We start from the raw sequence: 26,377 nt of genomic DNA, 5'->3' as shown, positions 1-26,377 counted from the left end.
ATTTTAAGAAGGAACCAAACATGAAAGGGCAAGGGGTGGGGGATTATCCAAATAAAAAAAGAAGGGTATCAGCCAGCCATGTGGCCCTGTTGCAGAATGTTTCAAGACTTGGGTTAGAAGGCAGACTGGGAATCCAAATGCTAAGTCCACAGACTCTGGGCTCGTCTACATGGGGAAATCTCTTAACATAGCTATATAGGAATAATTATTCCACTATAATTTTACCAGTATAATTCCCTCAAATTAAAGTGAATAGTGTCTACTCAGGGGCTTGTATCGGTTTAAGTAAAGTAATTACACTCTCCCTCACTATATGAGCACAATTGGTTCCCAAATTTCTGCTCATAGGCAAAAACTCATAAAAGCAACACAAAATTCCCATTAAAATACATGTAAAATCTCCAATTTGTTCCAAGTGCTTGTAACTTGACATAAACCAGTTGAATTTAGGTACTTTTCTGATGTATTTGAATAGTTTGGCACCACAAATAGGATGTAGTGTATGTATACAGAGCAGGAATTCCCAGCCTATGGGTCCAGACCCAAACATGGGTCACCATTAGATTTGTTAAGGGTTGCCAGCTGGGCAATTTCGAGCTGCATGTGGCTGTTAAAGAAGCCATTTGTAATTTCTTAACGCTGCTGCCTCAGGCAGATATCTATCACTAGAGATAGCAATTACCTTATGCTTAGGTGCTGAAAGCTTAACACTTGACTTAACTGGTTTTAACTGGGAGCAGGAGGGCTCGGGGAGCCACCCAGCATAGCAGCCCCAGTCAAGAGGCTGCATGAGGAATGTCTAAGGCTGGGGTCGTTTAGGGCAGCGATGGGATGGGGGTGGGGAATCTAAGGCTGGGGATGGTTTAGGGATGTGGGGGGGGCCTAAGACTGGGGGGGGAGTTTGGGGCTGCAGGGGGCGGTTCTAAGGCTGGGGGCAGTTTGAGGCTGCTAGGGTGGGGTGCGGGTCTCCCTGCTTCCTGGCCAGGGACCCCACGGTTGCTCATATTAGCAGGAGAAATTCATTCATTCAGTGAACATAAGTGGGTATACAAGACCCTCATTTTAGCAAGTACTCAAAAGTAAAGTACTCTTTAAATGAGGGATGGGTGTATTCTGATATAGCTGGACATTCCCTGTATAGACACGCACTCAGACTAACATGTGCATCGGACACAACTCTTTTCCTGTCCCTAGATGTGGCAACACCCAGGAAATAAATGATAGTGGTGTAAATAATATACAACAGAAGTACAGATTATTTTGTAAAAGAAAGTTTCTGTGTTCTAAGTACAACTCTTTCTGTTTGTGGCTCTACTATAACCAAAATGTGCTCCTACTTTTTTTAAAAAGTATAGTTAAAGGACACTGAAAGAAAATGGCCTTTTCATAATTAAGCTAAAAGATAAGATTCCGTAAGACATTATTTCTTAGAAAACCTGGAGCCCCATTTATTAACAGCCTGAAATTTGTTGTTAAATGGGGTAAAGTGCAAACGGTGTGTTGTCCTGAAATATTTTGCCACCAGATCACAACATGCTAATGAGATTTTGCTCAATCTTATGAATATCACATTCAGGTGGACGTAGAGTTCTTGAAATAATCCTTGAATCAGTGACAAAAACTTACATAAAATAGGAGTCCTCCCTTATAAGGAAAACAGAATATGTTTTTTATTCAATTCCACTTTTCGCCATTTATGGTCTCCCATGTTAACCTGTGTTGTGGAGACTCCACCTAATCATGAATTACCCCCCTCAAATCCTTGAAAAACTTTTTGCATCTCTAAAGCACCTTCGATAAAAGGATCCCAGAAAATTCCCCAAAAGGTAAGGAGCTAAGACTGGAATTTCAGCAGTAGCCTAAAAAAATGAGGTGCCCGAACTTCACTGAAATTCAGTTAGTGTTAGCTATTTAACTCCCTTAGGCACATTCTGAAGTTCCACGCTAAAGCCTCACAAAAACCTTTGCAAGGTAGATACTATCCCAATGTTTAAAATGGGAAAACAGACCAGGGGAGATTAATTAACTTTCCAAGCATCATCCAGGAAGTCAGTAGAACCTTGACTCCTGAATTCGAATCCTATTGTCTAAAGCAGGGACAGGTAGGATATGGCGCATGGGCCACATTCAGCCTGCCAAGCCTTTTAATCAGGCCTGCAGCATTCCCTGCAACAGTGGACAGCTCAAAGCAGCTGGCTGCCCCCTGTGGCTCTCTGCCCTGCAGAAGGGGAGAGCTTTCTCTGTTGCCTCCACCTGCAGCAAAATCTCTCAGTTCTTCTTGGCAGGAAACCAGCCAATGGGAGCTGAGATATTTTGCTGGTGGCAGGGGCAGTGTGCAAAGTCCTCCCTCCCCAGCACAGAAAGCCACATGGGACAGCCAGTGGCCTGGGTCTGCAGGAGGTAGGGAAGCCTGCCTGAGAGTGCTGCTGGCCAGTAGCTGCTTCTGCCTGCTGCAGCCTGCCTCTGGCATTGCACCCATCTCCCGCCCTGACCCTGAACTCCCTCCTATCACCCTCTCTCAAGCCAGAATCCTGTCCTGCATCCATAACCCATCCCGGACCTGCACCCCAACCCCCCAGCTCCATGTCACCACCCAAACCCTCTACACTCTCCACCCCCATCCCAGGTGACAACTCCCTCTCAGCCCCTTCCACCCACCTCCTAAATCCCATCCGCAGAGAGTCTAAATTTTAAGTAGAAATGTAGAATCACTGCATAAAAGCCTTTTTGTTTGTTAGACTGCAGGGAAGGTATACTTAAAACTTCAAACTTAATGAAGAAAAATGTTCTCTCTTTCAATGTGTCCATTTCACTTAATGTCTTATTTTGTGGCTCTGACACAAGGTTTTGTCAACATCACAGTAAACAAGTTCATATATGGTGACATCCCCATTTGGAAATCACTCTAGTGACTACTTAAGAAATTCTCAGAGCTACTCAATCTCTCATGACATGAACGTTCTTTGTTTAATAAGTAATAGTAACGGAAAGGTCTAATGGGATGTCACCTATTGCCAGATAAAGAAGATTGCAATATGTCTGTCCTCAAATGTTCATTTCAATCAACAATGCTCTCTGTAGCAAATTCCCCTTGATTCTGTCAAGTCTTCTGAAAAAGGTGTTTCATATCATCTATAACATGCTTCTTTATCAGTCAAGTTCTTCTATCTCACTATATATTATAATGCAGGTGAACATACAAAGGCTTTATTTTTAAGACAACCATTTCCCGAAATTAACTACGTCATGCGTTAGATACAAATTGAAGGATAGGACCTTTATGCCTCTGAACACTTGAGCACATTTTTAACCATAAGCTTATGAATAGTCCTGAAACGCGCCTAAATGATTGGTACACTTTTCTATAGGTACACCTACACTACAGGGAAGTCCGACCCTGCCCCAGCGGATCTTCCAACCTTCTCGAGTTTGATTTAGCATGCGTAGTGGAGAGGTGCTAAATTGAATTTACAGGGCGCTCCCATCGACTGCCATACTTCTGCCCCACCCCTCATTAGGAGTAAGGCAAGTGAATTGGAGCAAAGGCTCCCAATAAGCTCCCTAGTGGAGATGGCACGGAAGCCCAAATTAAGGTACATCTTCTTTAGCTACGTAATTAACGTAGCTGAAATTGCTTAAGTGGACCTTCCCCTGTAGTGTAGTATGTTTTAAAGTAGTTCTCCTTGATAAGAAGTATCTGTTCAAACACCTGCCTTTATGGTAAGGTTTCTTCAGTACAATGGATTTAAAAGAAGGATTTTTTTTTTCAAAATTATATTAATGAGGCTGAAGCAGAGCTCTAGAGCTCTGCGTATTAACACTTGGAAACTTTTCTTAAAAACTTTTCTTGTGGGTTGTGTTAGCACTGTGTCATCTTCCAAAAATTGCCGAGGACCCAGAGCTGAAACACTATGAAGAAATCCCCTTTGGCTCCTTTGGTTACACTGCATACTTTTATCATTTTATATTTTTTTGCTCATGAGCATTAAAGGTGAAATACATGATAAATGCACACATAGTAAAGGAGTCACAGTAAGAAGGATGTGATACAATTATTCAATTTTTAATGTTTGATATTTAGTAGCTACTCAATTATTTTCAGTCCTTCAATTTTTATTAAATTGGTAAAATAGAGTACTTGATCTTTCCATAAGTTTAACAGTGTAATTTGCAGAAAACCATTGGACCCTCAGAAGAAAACAAATAAGCATCTGAGAGAGGATTTTCAGCATACGCTATTCTAGTGTACATCAGAGAGCGGTTTCTCCTTTTAAGCTATGTTTATTTTTGAATTTCAGGTGCAGACCCTCAGATTAAATGTAGCTTGGTTCAGAAACTCATTTGTTCTTCTCTATTTTAAGGGGGACAATGCTTTAACAAGAAACTTCCTACCATCTGGAGCATCAAAAACCAGGAAAATGCACCACTGCTTATGTAAGCAAGATTTTCTGAAGTTAATAGGAATGAAGCTATGTCCTAAGACCCCCAGAAATACATTGGTCACTGTATCAGAAAATACAAACATGGTAGGTTTGCAGAGCTTTCAGAAAAGAAAAGAAAAAGATGTAAATTTCACTATTATTTTTATACTATGCAGAAATAAAATTAAGAGTACTGGTGTAAAAGAATACAATTTAAAGGTCTGTTTTATCCCATTCCTATTCAACAAACCACTGAAGCATGTGCTGAATTTGTCAATGGATATTTTGCTAAATCGAGGCCTTAATTCAGAAGTTGAGTGTGTAAGCCAGATCCTGAGCCACCGGCACCAAGACTAGCTCTCCTGAAATAACTGGTGCAGTGTTGATTTACAACTGCTGTGGATCTGGACCAATATTAATAAATACCTGCAGAATTATGCTGAAAACATGCTTAAATATATGAATGCATTTATATGAGAATATCTTAAACTAGGCCTCCAAGAAAAAGAACAGGGTACTTGCCAAAAAGTGACTCGTTATTCTGTCATACGATCTGCTAGACAGGAAAGTTAGACTGAGTCACTGGATACATCAAAGTCAAAGTCCAGTGAATGCAATTACTGAATCCTGTCCGAACAAGAATGATACCTGCATTCATTTGCCTACTGCCATGATTTCAGAAATTTTAATTACACAAAAACATCTAGTAGCATCAGTGACTGAACTCTTCATATTACCTTGATTGCTCTGTCATTATCTCTAATCATCTGCTGCTTCTCATCTTCAAATTTTTGTACAACATCCTGGAGCCGCCTTTCTGTGGCAAGCTGCTGCCGGCTGTTCTCCTCTGTCAGAGAGGAAATGGTTGTCTTAAGTTCGGCTATGATCTAAAAAGAAAACAGCATACTAAAAACTTCTTCATTGAGAGGTATGTATTTTGCACATATCTATACTTGACACAAGTTTGGATTTGGCAAAATCCACTGTGCAATCTAAATATTTTAAATTAACATACTACACACTGGCAAGCTCAACATTCCACACAGAGAAAAGGAATATAATAAATCTGTGAATGGCATGAAACCGAACACAAAATATTGGAAATGTTTTCCACTACAACATTCCATATTTACTCCTCAGGACAAAGCACATCTGTGATCTCAAATATATACCAAGTTTCCAGTTTTCCACTTTGCTGAAATGACTCGTTGGGATTGTTTTTAGTAAGCTTTGAGAACTTCCTGCACTGTAACGATCAAAGAACACTGCAATAAACATGGTAATAGCTCTTCGTCTGTTTAAAAGATACACCATAGTTTGATACTATAGGTAAGAAAAAGTTGTGCTTCACATACTTAATTGAAATATTAAATGACACAAGACATTCCCGTGTCATCACCCGTGTCATCAAGAAGAATGCCCTTTTTAACAATAAATTTGAGATCTATTCAATGCCCTTGACTTTTTACATGTAACACCAATTATTCATTGACTATCCGAAATCTAGTTGTTTTACTTTTTTTGATCACTGCAGAAAGCTATATTAAATTACACCTCCTGGGCATACATGCTATGCTCAGACACAAGTGTCCTGGTCCAGCAAAACACTTAAGCATATGCTTAACCTTAAGCCTGTGAGTAGTTCTGTTGACATCAATCTAACTACTGATGTGATTAAAATTAAGTTGCTCTATTAGGACTACAGAGTCCAATCCTGGAAACACTTAAATATATGAATACCCCAGTGACAACAACTGTACTACTCACACATACTTCATTATTTGCAGGACTGGGCCCCCAGATTGCAAAGAGACATGACTATTTTAGGGCTGTAATGTAAAATGTATTTAGGGGAAAAATTGGATGTTTCAGATGTATATCTAATATGATTATAAATAATGTTATACAATATTTTTAAAAATAAAACATTTGGAATAATGTGAAGAGGAGAAGGGAAGTAATTTTTAAAACTAACATATTGATTAGACTTAATGCTTTCATATACCACAAAATCCTATACTAGTCATGAATAAAAGAAAGTTTCTACTGATCATTTTTAAGGAACAAATTAATTGTGTGTAAAAACATAAGGGCTAGGGTATCTGTAAGCACTGTGAGGAATCTCTGAGTCCTGCAGCTCCGTGAGCAGGAAACATTATGGGGTGTAAATATCAGTAGTTTTTGCAAAATATAAATGTAAATTAAGAGAAAGGCAATATCAAGAATGATAAATGATTGAAAAAGTTCTCCATTATGTGGAAAATTAATAGTGTTTGGGTATAATGAGACTTCTGCATTAACAGGGAAATTTTCTTTAAAAATATTTTAAAAATATTATAATTGACCAATCAAATGCAGCAGTATAAGAGCCTACATAAGAACTTCTCATCCATTCCGTTAGAAATGTTCACTTCTATATTTAACATGGAGGCATTGTTTTCTATCAGTATAATCAATGGGCACAAATGTTCGGCTAATTTGAGCAGATGTAACTCCAATAAAAGTCTGAAGGCTGAATTTGTCAGACATATAAATGCTAGTCTTGAGTCAAAAATCTTGCACCAATGTGATATTTACTGAGTATGTAAAACGGAAGTAGAAGAGGATGGTAACAAACATCAGTGGCACCCATATGACAAAATACCAGTCTGCATAAGGTACATTAGTTTGCCTTTTATAACCAATGGGTAGTTATTTCACTATGTAGCTGCTGAATTTTGTCCATTTTCTTTGGGGTAACAAAAAATAATAAGTTGCTTAAAATACAGCAGTAGGAGAGGAAACCACTGACCTACTGGATAGACTTCCTGTATTAGAAGATTAATGGGTTAAGAACCTGGACATACATAAATATTTTAAAAACACTTTAAGAAAATCTTGACACAAACTGACGGACTAGCAACTTCTTTGGGCAGTAATTCCCAGAAAAAAAAATCTAATTGTTTATTTTATATAAACTTCAAAGAAAACTTCCTGGAATATCTTTTATGTGTGGGTGTTAAAAGGGAATCATTCCAAGAGGCCACTGAGAGTAAGATTAGGCTGATACTGTCAGCTATATAACTACACTGAAAGTTACAAATAGTTTGTCATTAATGTTAAGCTATGAAATATATATATTTATATATTCCAACATTAAATATCTGATTCAATTTCACAAAAATAAAGAAATTCATAATGAAACTCCATTTTAACTCATCCACTGTGCAAAATAACTGTAACATACAAAGTATGGTCTGTAAAACCACCCACTGTTTGATAACTGTTGTAAGGAGGTTTTAAAGAGTCACTAAAAGTAGAAATGCAAATGACTGATTAGGTCATCTAGTCCATCCCCCTGTAAATAAAGACACTGCTTAGAGTATATTTTTAATGCAAGGACCAGTTTTGTTAACTGAATCTCAAACCACTTCTCTTGGAAGCCTATTTCCATAGTATAATACGTTTTATTACTATAAAGTTTGTCCAATCATCAGTTAAAGTTCTCATTACATTAGTTTCACTGCTTTAATTCCATAGTACTGGTATACTTTTTTAGTAACAATCTAAGCTATTTCTCTTCCTCCTTGATGTTTATACCTTTTTTATATTCGGAACAGGTTAGGTACTTCCCACCTACCACAGACAAAGCAGGGCATATTATAGTTAGCAGCTAATGGGACTTCAACCTCAAGCCTAAAATTCTTTGTGTTGAACTTCCTGGATTATATCAATCTATTTTTGAGGTTTGTTTTCTTTTTATTTCTCTTCATGTGGATATAACAAATGCATGAGGATTTTATAAAAAGGCTCTCAAGAAAGTTTTTAAAGTTGGTGTCCTAATCAGCCATTACACTTTCATGCAAATGCAAGCACAGAAAATATGCATTTAGATTATGTTAGCAATGTATATTATTCACCCATACATAACTACAGAGTAGCTGACAGAATGACTGGGCCCATGGCTGGTGGGGTCTTCATGCTGCTAGAAGGGGAAGAGCTTCAGGTAGAAGGGGCAGGGCTGGGGGCAGCCAGCCCTCACAGCTACCTGGGTTGCTCCTCCTCCACACCCTGCTAGCCCTCAGAATCACCTGGACCATGCCACCTGTGGCCATGGAGTGTGCTGCATGGCACTCCAGCAGCAATTTAAAGGGCCTGGGACTTCAACTGTTGCCTCTACTATAGTAGTGGCAGTGGCAGGCAGAAGTACTGGGCTTTTTTGAATCACCAGCTGTCCCCTTTGCTGCCCCCATAATTGGGTCTGCGTAATTATGTAAAATGTACTTACAAAGTTTTTTGATGATATACAGTGCCCTAAGTTTTAGTGCAGCAGACAGAGTCCTACAATGTCCACCACAGTAAGTATGTCCACAGTTTTTGGATATGTTCCTTTGAAAATAAAGGCCTCTGAAAGTAGTAAGACAGACTCATAATTACTAATAATTGCAAAGTGTTTCTGGCTTAAATGGAAAACAGATTTGTAAATTCATGTTGTTGCCAAGTATATGGGCCCTTGAAACACTCCTTATATATATGTTAGTACTAAGGGAATAATTGACCAACATTACTTTTGCTGAGAATCAACCTTTGCAACACTGCTCAAGACTTCATTTGCGGTTAGGAGACTTTTGCTTCTCGGAGAAGAATGATGATTACATCAAGCCCTCATGGTAGCTTTTGCACCATTAAAAGTATAACCTTCAGCTACATCTACATATTCTAACATTGTCTAAACCCATGCACTAGCAGCATTTTACTGGTATGTTGTACCAATATACTATACTGGTCTTCCTAGTGTTGGCCCAGCTCGTACATGGAAAGTGTGTTTTACTGGTATAGCTTACTCTACCACTCCCCCTTCCCACCTCCCCCAAGCAAAGGAAGTTATACTAGTAAAAGCTCAATAGTAACAGAGAGGAAGCCGTGCTAGTCTATACACTATCAAAACAAAAAGCAGTCAAGTAGAACTTTAAAGACTAGCAAAATAGTTTATTAGGTGAGCTTTCATGGGACAGACCCACTTCTTCAGACCATAGCCAGACCATAGCTGTTCTAATCTGGCTACGGTCTGAAGAAGTGGGTCTGTCCCACGAAAGCTCACCTAATAAACTATTTTGCTAGTCTTTAAAGTGCTACTTGACTGCTTTTTGTTTTGATAGTAAAAGCTCAGTTTTACTAGTGTAACTGCATCTACAATAGAGTATTTTCCTGGACTAGCTGCATCCATCAGGGATCACACCTCTTCACATTTTCTCCCCTCCAGTCCAGGATCAATATATCTGGTCCAACAGAAGTTTGCAAAGTAGATGTAGCCCACATTTAATGCCACATGCAAGTTAAAATGAAAGCTCAAAGTACTCAAAAGTAATCATAAAGAGTCACTTTTCATTCGCCTTTAGCTTTAAGGGTAAATTGAATATAGAGTTCTTGTATCAAGCGTCATCCAAAAACATTTTTTTATATTAATGAAAAAGCCCTTCCCTCAATTAAGAAAAAAACAGCTAGCTTTTATTTTATAATGAAATCTAGAATTCTTGTAAAATGTTTTGGGCTGTTTAAAGGCTGTGTCAGCATTCAGCAAAATTACTGGATTGATTAAAGCCATACGGAGAATATCAAAACTGCAGAGTTGGGCTCACAACCTGTCATCGGGTACATGGCCAAGAGCCTCCTCGTAATACTGTATATGCTTATGGTTATGAAAGCAACCTTTGCTGTTTTTACAAGATGCATGCACACAGGGATAATTTTGCCTCTGCTCTCATTAACCATCAGTGTGTGTCAGTGGTGCTCATGCTCTCTGTAGTATCTGACTCCCAATAGCTAAGAAACAGCAGGCTTTATAAAAAGGGCTTATTGAACCATTTAATTTTCTGGTTATTTTTAGAGTAATAAAATTTGGGAAAGGCAATCTATATTTGAGTTTGGGAGAGTAGCAAGGAGTTTTGGACGTAAGAAAAATAAAAGTTCCAGAATACATTTAAATCCATTTTTTATTTTGTATTTCCAAGTCAAGTTTACTCATGTGAGGTTTTTGTTTTCATGTTGCCTACCTGTGAAGATTTGGCCAACTTCTGACTGTATTCCTTTTCAATCTGCTTCAACCTGCTGTTGGCCTGAAATAAACACACACACAAAAGGAAACCAGATTAGCTCAGATGAAGAACGTGTACAGACACTTTGCCACTGACCCCTACGTTTGGCACCTCATCTACATGCCTATCACTAAGCAGCTGGGATCTGTGCCAATTCCAACGCCCTTTTGTGGCAGCCAGAAAACCACAAGGGCTTGTCTTTGATCTAGGGCCAACTATTCATCACTTAAAAGAGGAGAAAAATTGTACCTCTGCTGCCAATTATTAGAAAAACATAAAGGCCTCTACGGATAAAAAGGAGGGGGGAGAGAGAGAGGGAAGTTTATCGGGATGACTTCATCTCTGTGAGAGGAAAAAAGGGAAGAAAAAAGCCACAAGTTCCAATGTAGGCTGTGAGGGGTTCAGTGTGACATGTATTATATGATTTTATGAGCCAGCTGATGTCTGCAGGCTCCTTTTGTCAAATCTTTCATTCCTTCTTTTTAAAGCCCACTGCTATTAAACTGCAAAGATGTATCAAAACCATTTGGGCCCTCTTCGACATACAGCTCTTTCCTCCTCCTAGCCTATCTTTCATATCTCAAAAAGAAAGAATAAAACAAAATTGGAAACAAGGCCACTTTGTTGCTCTGGTATCACAGGTAATTGCAAAGCAGGTATAGCTGTCATCTAATGAAAAAAATCCACGTTTCTTAAATTCACGATTAGTTTTCATCCAAACTAAGCAAATAATTCAGAAATGGGATGGAGTTTTAAAAAAATCATTGCTGTACTATATTCAATAGACCAGTTTCAAAATGTTTCCTCAAACATCCCGTTAATATTCTTCTTTCTAACATTTGAGGTTAAATGCCTGAGACAAATACACGTTGAACCTCTCTAGTCTGTCTGGCACTCTCTTGTCTGGCAACATCTATCATTCGGCATGATTTTAGTTAGCTGTACAACCACTTATCATGCGTGTTGCTGTTTCCCATAGTCCCATAAGGTTTGTTTACAGTCACCAGTCCTGGTTCTCAGTGTTCTGTGCTGTTATTTAGCTCTAATTTACCCCCAAATGTCTTCTAAGAGTCCATAAGTAGTGGAAGTGCTGGTAATGCTGTCAGACAATCTTGACCTCCTGTGGTCCGGCAAATTCTCTTGTTCGGGTCAGGTACCGAGGATGCTGAACTAGAGAGGTTCAACCTGTATGTATTTCAGTAAAAGAGTCCTCTGAAAGTTGAGTTTAGAAGCCAGTCTGGTGCGCGCAGCTTTTCAAAGTCAGCCTAATCTTATGCAAAAAGCTTTGTTCGCAACACTAGAGAGGACAAAATCCCATCACAAGACCTTGATGCAGCACTTGGCTCCATGCAGGTCGACCCAAGTGTCAGTGTGGAGAACTGCTGAAGCCAACAGGGCATAAGGACCCTGTACGAAGCAAGTTGCAAACTTGGGATTTAAGGCTCCAAATCTTGCAAATGTTATGCACATATCTTCACTCAAATGAACAGTCTGATTTACTTCAGTGTGACTGCACATGCTTAACAGGGCAGACATGTGCATGTCTACAAGGCTTACAAAATCAGAACCACTTAAATAGTACGAAAAATATCAACCAGACATTCTAGTGGAGTATAAAAACTTTTACAGTCACCTTACATGCACAATTTCTAATATACAATACATTCTGATCATTTAAAAATCTATATTTCACCAAAGTATTCCATTTTTAAACTCACATTTCTTTAGAACTAACTAGTGTAAATTTGTAAGACACATAAATATTTCCATATTTAGTTACTGCATGGTGAGAAATACCACTGCTCTAAAGGCCCACTGAAACAACATTCTAGTGCATGAGTACAATTTTTAAGTCCAACAGTGATGAGAATGTTATTTAACTGTAGAACTTATGTGTATCTTCAGTGGATGCACTAGCCTAAGATTCAACTAATTTCTCTAAATACTATATTCCAGAAATGAAGCAAAGATTCTGAAATAACAGATTAATTAATTATTCCTGTTCTATGCAAGCTTCATATTTAAGAAAAATCTGTTTATCTAATACCGATAAATTAGTTGTGTGGTAGCATCCATCATGCAGTTTGCTCCAATATATGCTTTTCTATATTTAACACTTTTACTTCCAAAATACCACTATTGTACATCATAAAATTGTTCTAAATAGCTGTTTATCTTAAGAACAAACTAAAAAAATTTGATCGTTACTTTTTACTCACAGCAAGATTTATCTACATTAAAATCTTTGTGAGCAAAAAAGTGTTAACACAAACCCACCCACCCACAGAGTAAACTCTTTCATAACCGGCATTCTATTATCCAGAACTCTCAACTACCTGGCATGTTAACCATGAGTAACTCTTCGTTACATTTTCCATAAGTATAGTGAAATAAATACAAATGAATGCAGCAAATACAGCATAAGTTTATAGTGCATAATACTACTGTTGTTGGTAAATAAAGTACTCTGAATGCATTTTTGTTTGTTTCTTAATATCTAATCTTGTTTTTCTTTAGTGTTATGCATTGCTAGGCATACCTCTCTATTATCTAGGGTATCTGAATATCCGGCAACCTCTGGATCCCCTGACTGCCAGATATGAAACAGTTTACTTCCTATCTATCTATATGAATGGGTGTGCAGTGAAAGAGATGTGTTAGCCAGATAGTGCAAAGAGTATCACATTACTGTTGTATGCATACTTAATCAGCTGGAGACTGAAGAATTTCATCTTTCATATAGTCAACTTCATAATCTCTTGAACCCTAAGAAAAAAATCTTAACAGACACACCCCCTAACCTTCCCAACCATATTAAAATCATAGAATACTAGAACTGGAAGGGACCTTGAGAGGCCATCGAATCCAGCCCCCTGCCCCAATGGTAGGACCAAGTACTGTCTAAAACATCCCTGATAGACATCTATCTAACCTGTTCTTAAATATCTCCAGCGATGGAGATTCCACAACCTCCCTTGGCAATTTATTCCACTATTTGACCGCCCTGACAGTTAGGAACTTTTTCCTAATGTCCCACCTAAACCTCCCTTGCTGCAGTTTAAGCCCATTGCCTCTTGTTCTATCCTCAGAGGCCAAGAAGAACAAGTTTTCTCCCTCTTCCTTTTAGCACCCTTTTAGATACCTGAAAACTGCTATCATGTCTCCCCTCAATCTTCTCTTTTCCAAACTGAACAAGCCCAATTCTTTCAGCCTTTCTTCACAGGTCATATTCTCTAGACCTTTAATCACTCTTGTTGCTCTTTTCTGGACCCTCTCTAATTTCTCCACATCTTTCCTGAACTGCGGTGCCCAGAACTGGACACAATACTCCAGCTGAGGCTTAACCTGTGCAGAGTAGAGCAGAAGAATGATTTCTCGTGTCTAGTTCACAACACACCTGTTAATGTATCCAAGAATCATGTTTGCTTTTTTTGCAGTAGCATCGCACTGACGACTCATATTTAGCTTCTGGTCCACTATAACCCCTAGATCCCTTTCTGCTGTAGTGATTCCTAGACAGTCTCTGCCCATTCTGTATGTGCGAAACTGAAAATTTTAAAGACTAACAAAATGATTTATTTGGTGATGAGCTTTCGTGGGATAGACTCACTTCATCAGATGAAGTGAGTCTATCCCACGAAAGCTCATCACCAAATAAATCATTTTGTTAGTCTTTAAAGTGCTACATTTCTGCTGCTTTGTTTTGTTGGAGTACAGACTAACATGGCTACCTCTCTGTTAATATTAAAAGTTGTTAGTTCACATTGAACCAAACTGGGGCAGCCAGTTTGACCATGACTAAAAAGATCTGAAAAAGAAACTTCAAAAAGAACTCAAACCCCTATATGCTCTTTATAGTGATCTGATTTAAATTTAACTGGTGTAGTTAATTTTTTAAAAACTAAAAAGTACATCTTTAAGACAACGAAATCTGCAGCACAAACCAGCCCTTAACAGCTCATCTACTCATTTACTGCTTTTCTTCTAATTCGTCAATCCGCCCCTAATTTTTATACACATGTTCCCAGCCTAAGCTTTCTGAGATGCTGAGCACTCAGAGCTCTCACTGAAATCAGTAGAAACGTTGAGTACTCAGCACACATGAATATCAGAGTCTATGTTTCTCAAGTTGAACACCTAAAAATCAAGGACCCTCGAATGAGTGGATACTTCAAAGTGTAGGCTTCAACTTTTAAATGTAGTTCTATCTTATTGTACAGGATTGACGTTATTGCAACCCTGGACAAGCAGCTGGTGCTACATAATATGCAACTTCTGCAAATAATATCATAGTCGTTAATCTGACTTTTTTTCCAACTCATGCTCACACACTGGTTACCACTTGCATGATCTTATGCTGCTCCAGACTCAGATGACACACCTCCATTTTGCACAGAATCAAGGCCCAAACTCATTTGAGATCTTTGACTATGGGCTCTTGCTTTGCAGCCTGTGAAGGGAAATCTACCCCTTGAAAACACATAGATCACAGCTATGCAAAAGTGCTTTTACTCAGGCTTTGTGCAGGGGAAGTATTTTACTACGAAGCTCTTGAATATAACTATGAGGAGAGAATATTGTTTAGGATTTAATTTAAACTTATCTTGACAAAGAGACTAAAAGTGGCACAGTGAACACAAGCATCCGTTTTCATATTACAAAAGTGTATGCAACTGTCAACTGATACTTGTCATAACAGGCCAATTCTATCATGTACTATATGAAACATAAGCTGCTTCTGTATCACTTTTAACATACTTCCTCACTTGCAGGTTACACATATTTCAGAAGCAATGATGAAAAGGAATGTAACTGATAGCAACCCTTTGGAAGGTCAGACAGTATTCATTAATGTCTGACTTCATAGCAATGGGCAGCAGTGCCAATACAGTTAATGGTCCTAAAACCTAGGTTTTCATGTGCTTTGTAACTTTTCTAATTCACATCTGCCTGAAACATCAGCTAGGATATGCATTTTTGTAGTAAGAAGGTTTAAATACAATAAGTCATGGCAGTTTTTGTTTAGTCTCACATGTTTGAAGACAAACTTTGGTTACTATTTACTTTACTATGAACATGTTATATGCAGTTAGTTTCCATTACAGAGTAGACTCTTTAGCACTAAAACAAAATATTTTATGGCCTCATTGTTTAGTTGTTCAGCTTTAAAAAGCAACTACAGTTTTGTAAACAAGAAGTCCTGTGGCACCTTATAGACTAACAGATATTTTGGAGCATAAGGTTTTGTGGGCAGACCCACGATTAGTCTGCAAGGTGCCACAGGATTTCTTGTTGTTTTGGAAGATACAGACTGACTCAGCTACCCCTCTGATGCAGTTTTGTAGCAAGTTTTCATACATCTATAATCCCTCTTGTTTATATCCAAACTACAGATGGTAAGTAAAAGTGGAACACTGAGTACAGTTTACTTGTATTATACCCACAGCCTATGTTATACAATGTCTGAAAAACGATTCTATTTTAATGAGGACTGAATTTTATTTTCTTCTTTTCATGGAATACAACAGTACAGGATCTACCACCCTTAACTAGAATTCTGGTAACCTGCAACATCCCTTGTCTGGCAGCCCATAGGTCCTGGTAGCCTGTGCCTGTTGTCAGCTGCGAGGCTGGACTCCCCGCCACCTGTGAGTCCCAGCAGCCTGTGCTTGTTGTCAGATGCTGGCTGATGGGACTCGCGGGTGGAGGGAAACCAGGGCTGGCAGCTGTGAATGGCTGCCGGCTGCTGGAATCTGTGGTGGTGAGGAGCTGGGGCAGTCAGTGGCTGCTATGACTCAGGGGCAGCCAGAAGCTGGGATGCAGCTGCTAGGACCTGCGGTCAGTGAGGAACAATCTAGGGGGCTGTGGGCTAGCGGAAGATGACTTTCCTGCATTTGGAAAATTCTCTTATCTGGCTCAGATCAGATCTCAAGGGTGCCAGATAAGAGAGATTCAACCTGTACTATTAAAAATAAAGGAATATAAAGATACCAACCAATTATAGACACATACTCCAGAAACATTCTGAAAATATGACGTTAGCAAAAAAAACCTTTCATCTATTTTTCAGTATCATGATTGCTCATTAGCAAGATATTTTTGTGTAAAGAGAAAACAACTTTTAATCATTCCATTCTTCCTACCTAAATCACTAACGGAACTATGGCTCCATTTTGGTGAAATTATACAGCCACTTATGGCCAGTTCTGACTAGAATTAGGTGGACTTTTTGGCAAATAAATGGAATGTGTGAGAAGGGGAGACTACAACAAGTGAGAATGACTCTATAGTCTGATAGTTACAGCACTCACCTAAGATGCAGGGGACCCCAGTTCCAAGTCCCTGCTCCAACAACTATTTATTTATTTATCAAATGTGGCATAGCTTCAACAGGAGAGACTGACAAAGACTCACACCAGAATATCCGACATCTCAGTGGCTTGGGAATTCTGTGCAATGCAGGAAGATTCAAGTTCAAATCCTTTCTCCATATTAGGCAAAAGCAGAAACTGAACCTGAATTCTAGGACAGCACCTTAACCAGTTAGCAAAAGGCTGTTCCCAGCATTTTATGAATCTATTCCTTTGCTTTGTTCAAAATCTCGGAGCAAAAAGAAATTTTTTAACTTGACTTGATACATTTTTTAATTCATCAAATCAGTTGGAAAAAATGGTTTTTGGTTTGATCCAAAATGAAGCTTTTGGCTATATTTTGGAACTGTCAGCACACTGAAAAATTTATTATTTTCCTGGATCAAGTTCTGACATCATAAAACTATATTATAACTCTCCTGAATGAGCCAGCAACAGATGGTTACTTATGTCAGTCAAAGTTTCTATTTATAAACAAATATCTTGATGAGCAGTACTAGCAAGAAGACAGATAATAACAAGAAGGACTGGTTCTGGCAAAATATGTATTTTAGCTTCCAAATATGGCAGGTTATCTGCAAAAGGTTAAGTCCCTTTTTTTCTGCCTATTATAGCAAGAAAATCCAAGTTTATGATCTTGTCCTTAAACTCATCGGCTGTGTCTACACTATAAAAGTAACTTTGAAGTTGCTTACTTTGAAGTACAACTTTGAAGTAAGCAACTTTGAAGTTGAGCGTCTACAAACACCCTACTTCCAAGTTAAACTTTCAAGTAGGGCACTACTCCATTCCCAGGAACAGAGTAAGGAGTTCAAAGTTGGGCTCCCTACTTCGAAGTTAACTTCAAAGTAAGGGAAAACAAAAAAGCAGTCAAGTTGCACTTTAAAGACTAACAAAATAATTTATTAGGTGATGAGCTTTGTGGGACAGACCCACTTCTTCAGATCATAGCCATACCAGAACAGACTCAATATATAAAGCACAGAGGTCCAAAAATTGTTATCAAGGTTGGCAAATCAGAACAGCAGAGGGGCGGCAGGAGCAGGGTGTGGGGTGGGGAATTCAAGAGTTAGATAAAACAAAGTATGTAACTGAGTCCTTATAATGGGCCAGGTAATTGCTGTCCCAGTTCAAACCATGTAGTAATGTGTCGAATTTGAATATAAATAAGAGTTCTGAGCACTCTCTCTGTAAACAATAGTTAATGTTCCTTTTCAGTAAAACACAGACTTTCAGGTCATTAACAGAATGAACGACTCCATCAAAGTGCTTACTGACAGGTTTGTGAGTTAAGAGTTTTTCGATGTCTGTTGTATGTCCATTCATTCTTTGTCAAAGAGTGCTTACAGTCTGTCTTATATACATGGTGTGTGGGCATTGTTGGCACATGATGGCATATATGATGTCAACTGAGGAACAGGAGAACGTGCCCATGATTCTGTGAATAACATGGTTAGGTCCAGTAATGGTATCTCCAGAATAGATATGTGGACAAAGTTGGCAATGGGGCTTGTACCAAGGAAAAGTTCCAGGATTGGTATTATTGTGGTATAGCCTGTGGTTGCTGGTGAGAATCCTGTAAGGTTGGGAGGCTGTCTATAGGAGAGAACAGGCCTGTCACCTACGGCCTTCTGGAGTGTGACATCCCAACTAAGGATACGTTGTAGGTCTTTAATGATGTGTTGCAGTGGTTTGAGCTGGGGCTGTAAGAAATGACCAGTGGTGTTCTGTTATTGGTTTTTTGGGCCTATCATGGAGTCGTTGGTTTCCTAGAATACAGTCTAACCCAGCTCTCTCTCTGTGACTATTCGAAGGAAGGGAAAATGTGTGTAGACTCTCTGCTGGCTAGTTTGATGTAGTGCCTAACTTCAAAGTTAACATCAAAATCAGTTCCTAATGTAGATGTATCCATCCTGTCTGGATGAGATGCGCGGCAGTGAAAAGCGGCAATTTCGAAGAGCTGTGGCCACCGGCATGCTAATGAGGTGCTGAATATGTATTTCAGCACCTCATTAGTAATCTTTGAAATGGCCATTTCAAAGATTTGGGCTAGTGTAGACACGGCCTAGAGGATGGTGCGTGTGGGCTCATGCATGTGTATCCCCAATGCATTGATAGAGAAGTAGGTTTAATCAAGTAAGTTAGGAAACCAGCTAAAAACTAATCACTGTTTAAAAACTAACCAAATAATGATCACATGTAAATTGCTGCTCACTAATTAGCTTGGCAGAGGTATAAGCAAACTTAAAACAAGGGATAAAAAGAGGTGGGGAAAGGGAGGAAGGGTGAGAGAAAAAGAACACTTGCTTCAGGGAAGAAGCAACTGTTCTCTGATGTGCAGCAAAGAATTTAACATCAAAGAGCTAATGTAAATTGGGTCCATTTATTTAAAAAAAAACAAACAAACTCTCCACCTTCTGGAATATTTCTATGAGTCTGACAGCATTATGCTTTATACCAAAATTCAGCACTGCATAATTTGACAGGTGTCAAGAGAAAATGACCCTAAGACTCATCATCTCAAGCAATTTTGTTGCTATTAAATATATTAAAACACCCTGTACATTATCCATGAAATTTTAGAGATTAGAATATCAGCTCTCAAATTCCACTCATTTTTAATGTAAGCCTTTATTTCTCTTTCAAACCTTGGAACATATATTCTCACAATTGTTTAATTAGTATGGTGGATTATTTTCAACACCCATACACTTTTCATTTTTAGTGCTCTTTCCACCAATCAGAAAATATATGGAAAACTGCAAGTCTGTGTAAAAGCAAAGATAGCAGAGCCAGTTCAAATATGTAATTTGAGCTACCAAAACACCATTAAAATTGTTCAGTATCCAAAACGATGTTAACAGAGTAATTAGTCAAGTAACAAATGTCTCCAAGAACTCTGAAAGTGAATGACAGAAATCCCAATCTGCCATGTCCCAAATCCTATTAATAGTCTACTTTTAATTCCACTTTTGCAGATCTATAAATCCTATGGCATTTTCTAGATATATTTGCAGAAGAAAAAAGTCCCTTTCATTCATGTGCTAAGCACATTTTATTAGGAAAAAAACAAGAAGGAATAGGAAATTTGACATTCTATGTGTTCTATGAAAAAATGCTTTTTTGTAGCAAAACACAGTTTACATATAATGAGAGTCAACTAAAACAAATGAACAGCAATTTGTGCTGAACGCAAGCTTAACTTTCTCTACTGAATTCTTTCCAGAGCTGTATATCCGAAGGCTGCATCTACACGACAACTAGATTCCCCTTTCGAACGGGGACTGTAAATGAGGGAAATCAAAAAGGCAAATGAAGCACAGATTTACAAATCTCATGCTTCATTTGCATCATCTTGGCTGCGTCTACACGTGCACGCTACTTCGAAGTAGCGGCAGTAACTTCGAAATAGCGCCCGTCACGTCTACACGTGTTGGGCGCTATTTCGAAGTTGAAATCGACGTTAGGCGGCGAGACGTCGAAGTCGCTAACCCCATGAGGGGATGGGAATAGCGCCCTACTTCGACGTTCAACATCGAAGTAGGGACGTGTAGACGATCCGCGTCCCGCAACATCGAAATAGCGGGGTCCTCCATGGCGGCCATCAGCTGGGGGGTTGAGAGATACTCTCTCTCCAGCCCTTGCGGGGCTCTGTGGTCACCGTGGGCAGCAGCCCTTAGCCCAGGGCTTCTGGCTGCTGCTGCTGCAGCTGGGGGTCCGTGCTGCATATACAGGGTCTGCAACTAGTTGTTGGCTCTGTGTATCTTGCACTGTTTAATGAAAGTGTGTCTGGGAGGGGCCCTTTAAGGGAGCGACTTGCTGTTGAGTCCGCCCCGTGACCCTGTCTGCAGCTGTGCCTGGCTCCCTTATTTCGATGTGTGCTACTTTGCCGTGTAGACGTTGCCTCGCTGTGCCTATTTCGATGTTGGGCTGAGCAACGTCGAAGTTGAACATCGACGTTGCCGGCCCTGGAGGACGTGTAGACGTTATTCATCGAAATAGCCTATTTCGATGTCGCAACATCGAAATAAGCTATTTCGAAGTTGGGTGCACGTGTAGACGTAGCCCTCGTGTGATTGTGAGAGACTTTTTTGAAGAGACTTTTTGAAAGCAAAAACAGCTGTGTAGATGGGGCTCCTTTGAAAATAGACCCTGTTTTTGAAAGAACCCTTCTTCCTGAAACAAAAGAGGAAGAAGGGTTCTTTCAGAAACAGGGTCTATTTTCAAAGGAACCCCATCTACATGGCTATTTTTGCTTTTGCAAAAGTCTGTTCCAAAAACACAACTGTGTTGGATGATACACATGAAGCATAAGATTTGTAAATCGGTGCTTCATTTGCATTTTTGATCTCCTGTACTTGCATTCCCCTTTTGAAAGGGGAATGTAGTGTAGATGCAGCCAAAGAGCCTATGTGACCTAAAAGAATATTTCTAACCCTTATGCAATAGAAGAGGGGGTGGAAAATAGACATTGAACCCGTTCCCAATGCTCATGAATTACATACTTCTACTGCAGCCTAAATGCTTTTGATAGACAAAACCAATTTAATGTGGTTACAGGATTCAAACACTGGGACACATTTATTACAGACTGATCACCCAAAATTAAATACTGTAATGGTAAAATGAAAATATTATGCTCCATATTTTTGCTTTTTCTCCACTTCTTTAGAACATTTAAAATGATTCATCATAAACCGTAGTTTTATGGACCATTCTCGCCTTGAATCTGAACAGTAAATGGCGTAAAATACATATTTGTGATCTTCTAATGATTTCCTTCAAACACAATACAGAAATGAAGAATAAGGAGAGGACATTTTTCTAATTTTTCATGGGAACAGAATACAATCATACAAAATCAACAATTCAATCACAATGGTGTTAGCTCTTTAGGATGTTGGCATCCATATGAGTTAATCTTGTCATCTTCATTTACATGAGTTGTTCCATGTTCTTTGACTTGTCTCCTTGAATAATTAAGCACCTCATCTCATGAACAACAACTACAGAACTGGAACTAAGTTCTAAGAAAGTTCTAAATGAAAATAATATTTTGGTACATTCAGACTTCTGCAACTCTAATGACAAATTCAATACCATCAACTCTCTGGACCTCCCTGAATTGATGAAGATGATTCTGATTCAGTATGACATTGCTAGCTTGTTCACTTACATGATTCAAACATGCCTTCTTTATAATACCTTAAATGAGTCAACTACTATCTATATACTTTTCCCAACATAATAATACCCAGCATGTGTACATAAGCATTGTAGTGAGAAAACAGCAAATTACTTTGATCTAAATTATCTGAGAACACAATCTTCTACAACTAGATTGTGCCAAAAATGTTATGAAGGTGGGTTGTGCATTATGAAATACTCTCCCTTCTTCTCTCAAATATCTAAATAAGATGAATGGTCAGATAAGTTGGCTTCTTCCTCGCTCTTCAAGTAGTGAAGATAACTCAGGAACTGCTGGGAATACACCTCCAATGCCATGCTAGAACTGTGTTAGTAAATTCTGAAAAAATGGAGAATAGCAAAAGCCAGAAATATGATGCCCCCTTATAAGATGGAACATCAGGTGTGAGGGGTAGTACTTTAAAGTGTCCACACAGTCAGGCTACCAGAAGTGCAGACATCAAAACTTTGCTCCCAATGGTTACCAGTGAAAGGACTCATCAGGGGGTTCCCCAGAAGACTGACAGATTTAACAGCTATATTACCTACCACTGAAAGATCCAAAAATAGAACAGAAACTGATAGAGGGAAGTCCAAGGCCATTTACAATCCATCACCCTAAGACTTCAAAAATTACATTAAATACACGTTCAAGTTCTCCCTTCTAAACTGAAAGTCAAACCCTTTGCCTGTTTTAGTTTATGGGATCATCCCCAGATCTCTATTCACCATTTCACCAGATAACCCTGTAACATGCCATGGCCCTTTGCAACTGAGAGCATGCATGGACCTCGGGCCAGGGTTGGAAGAGAAAGGATTATTGTTTTTATTTTGGTGTTTGCTTTCACTGAATCAACTGTGCGAGAAGTGGGGGCTGAAGTGGCTGTCTCTCTGAAGTCACTGCTGCCGATCTTAACTTTGCTTTTCTTGAATCTGGTACAGTAATAGTATAGTATTTTTAGGGCTTTTTTACTTTAGTTATCTTCTGTTGTAGTCTGTTTAATAGAAGTAAGTATATGACAGGTACAGAGAGGTATGTTTTCTATTTAAAAGTTTTAAAATATTTTGGTATGTAGCCTATCACTTCAATCAGCCTCTACACCAGATGACTGAAGGATACCTTATGTAACACCAATTTTTTTAAAAAGCTCCAGAGACCATCTCGGCAATTACACGTCAATAAGTTAACTTCACTACCAGGCAAATTAGTTGGAACTGTAGTACAGAACAGACTAATCAGACACATAAATCAACATGACACATTGGGGAAGAGTCAACATGGCTTTTGTAAAGGTAAATCATGACTCACTGATCTATTAGACGTTTTCGAGGGAGTCAAAAATGCACATGGACAGATGTGAGCCAGATTATATAAAGTATTTGGACATTCACAAAGCCTTTCATAAGGTTCCACACCAAAGGCTATTAAGCAAAGTAAATAGTCATGGGCTAAGATAAAAGGTCCTTTCATGCATAAGTAGCTGGTTAAAAAGGCAGGAAGAAAAGACCAGGAATAAATTATCAGTTTTTACCATAGAGAGAGCTAAATAGCTGAGTCCCCCAAGGAGCTGTACTGGGACCAGTGCTACCTGTAAACTGAGTGCTTGTGAGGCCGCCCAGTAGAGATTCAGGTGCTGCCCAGCTGATAAGCACAGTGCCCATAGCCACCAGTATGTGTTTCTACTGGCAGTGAACATACCCATATGCCTTGGTGCACATAACAAAATTTAATCTGCCCATGGATGGAAAAAATTAGAGGGAACGCTGACTAGGACCTGTGCTGTTCAACATATTCATAAATGATCTGGAAAAGGGGGTGAAGAATGAAGTGGCAAAATTTTCAGGTGACAAAATTACACAGGATGGTTAAGTCTAAAGCTTTTTGCGAAGAGTTACAAAGGGATCTCACAAAACTGGGTGGCTGGGCAACAAAATGGCAGATAAGTTCAAAGCTGATTAAGTACAAAGTAATGAACACTGGAAAAAACAATCCCAAGTACACATACAAAATGAAGGAGTCTAAATTGCATATTATCTCTCAGGAAAAAGATCTTGGAGTCACTGTCGATAGTCCTCTGAAAACATCTGCTCAATGGCAGGAGCAGTCAAAAGAGCTGACAACATTAGCAACCACAATAAAACAGAAAATATAATCATGGCACTATATAAATCCCTGGTACATTGAATATTGAATGCATTTCTGTTGTTCCACCTTAAAAATAAATATATTGGAATTGAAAAAGATACAGACAAGGACAACAAAAATGACAAGGAGTATGGAACAGAATCCGTATCAGAAGACAATTAAAAAAAGAATGACTCAAGCTTAGAAAAGGGACAACTAGGCGGGATATGACAACGATCTATAAAATCATGACTGGTGTGGACATGGACAGCACATGGGGGTGCACAGACAGCCATGTGCACCTCCCGCTTTGCTCTACCCTGGCACTCACCATGAACACTGCACCCTTTTGATGAGTATGGGGGCAGCCCCACCCCTTCTCTGCATCAGCATGGCTTGAAAGTGCTACTCCTGGGCTCTGCCGCTTCACCAGAGCACCCACTAGAAGCAGCATGGTGCTTCCATGGGAAGAGGTGGGCAGGGCTGGAGCAGGGGCTGGGAGAGTACAGGGCATGGGTGGAACAGGAGTGAGAGGGAAGGGGCGTGGGTGGAAAAGGGGCAGGAAGGGGCCAGGCAGGGCACTTGACCATGCTTACCTGCAATTCCCACACCTCTGAGTGTGGAAAAAGTGGGCTGGAAAGTATTCTTTTCCCCCTCCCACAGCACTAATAACCCTGGGTCATCTAATACAATTAACTAGCACAGCAGCAGGTTCAAAACAAATAAACAGAAGTACTTCACGAAAAGCAGAGTCACAACCTGTGGAATTTGTTGGCAGGTGATGTTGTGAAGGCCAAAAATATAATTGGGTTAAAGCAAATTAGGTAAGTTCCTGGAGGATAGGGCCAACCGTAGCTGTTAACCAAAGTTGTTAGGGAGGCAACTGCACGTTCAGGATGCTCCTAAACCTCTAATATCCCAGAAGCTCTTACTGGCTGACAGAGGATGGATCACTTAATAGTTTTCCCGTTCTGCTCATTCCCTTGGAAGCATGTGATACGGGCCACTGTTAGAAAACAAGATGTGGGGCTAGATGAACCACTGGTCTGACCCAGTATTGCCATTCTTTCATTCGTATATTAAACTTTACAACTTAATAAACAAATTCTATCTGTGCATACTACAGATTGAACCTCTCTAGTACGGCACCTTCAGGAACTGCCCAGTGCCAGATGAGAGAATTTGATGGACTACAGCAGGCCAATATTGTCTAGCGGCATTACCAATACTTCAACTGCTTACTAGGCTTTTAGAAGATAATTTAGGGATAAATTATAGCTAAACAACAGTACAGAACATTGGACTGGTAGCTCTAAACAAACATTATGGGACCATGGAAAACTTGGCCAAACCCATAATAAACGGTCATTTAGCAAACTAAAATCATGACGGATTACATATGTTGCCAGATGAGAGAGTTCCAGATTAGAGAGGTTAAACCTGTATTAGAGATCCCGCAAAAGATTATTCGTACATTTATTTATGCAAAATGCATGAAAAGTAATTTTCTTAAAATAGTACTTCCTTAAATATTGCATGTTAACATGGGGGCAGTAATGTCATTCAAAGAAAGTCTATGAAACCTGTCTTTGGTTCACCTTCCAAAAGATAACCAGGAATGAGCTGTAATATAGGCAGAATCTTTCAGAATCTGGGGAAATGGGTAAGATGAGGTAAACTGCTATAGGCACAATGATGCCACCAAAGCTACAATAATTAAAGTCGGCTTAAAATCTGACCATTGGTCTTTCTCAACATACGGTACATGAGCAAAAGGCTACTGGAGAGAGCACAGAAAGACTAGAATGTGTTTTCTAAATGAATGTGGCATACTCTCATTTTTAGTTACATATTGAGGTAATAAAAAGCAACTTGTAACTAGAAAATAAAAAATCATAAGTGTGCATCACTCAGAGGGATTTTTTTATTAAATGAAATATAAATATATAAAAAAAGAGAGGGGTTTGATGTCACAGTGTAATAAATGTAGGAAAGCCCTACAAAAAATATGTTTCTGTGGTTGGGAAACAGAGCCAAAAACACCCCAAGCTCATGATCTGAAGTAACCAACATTCCTTAGGGAGATTACCTTGGATTACTTTTAATAGATTGAGATAAAACAAAAACCTCCAAAAAGAACACTACAAACTCATAAGCCAGCAAGTATCACAGCACCACTGACTAAACATATGCAAATCC

The 26,377-nt window shown here is 39.1% G+C and overlaps 1 protein-coding gene across 3 annotated transcripts in view; it reads right to left on the bottom strand.

The window, feature by feature from the left end:
- The window catches only part of CEP112 (centrosomal protein 112), a 401,457-nt gene that overhangs the window by 54,801 nt on the left and 320,279 nt on the right, over nucleotides 1-26,377 (bottom strand). For all 3 annotated transcript variants that reach the window (XM_075014699.1, XM_075014700.1, XM_075014701.1), the window contains 2 exons: nucleotides 10,454-10,516; nucleotides 5,159-5,308 (listed from right to left, as the gene is read on the bottom strand). In XM_075014699.1, the coding sequence (XP_074870800.1) occupies nucleotides 5,159-5,308; nucleotides 10,454-10,516 (213 nt within the window). The remainder of the gene's footprint in view (nucleotides 1-5,158; nucleotides 5,309-10,453; nucleotides 10,517-26,377) is intronic.

This window comes from Carettochelys insculpta, chromosome 20 (assembly GCF_033958435.1).
Source record: "Carettochelys insculpta isolate YL-2023 chromosome 20, ASM3395843v1, whole genome shotgun sequence".
In the NCBI taxonomy this organism is placed as follows: Eukaryota; Metazoa; Chordata; order Testudines; family Carettochelyidae; genus Carettochelys; species Carettochelys insculpta.
This window is presented reverse-complemented; position numbering and strand designations above follow the sequence as displayed.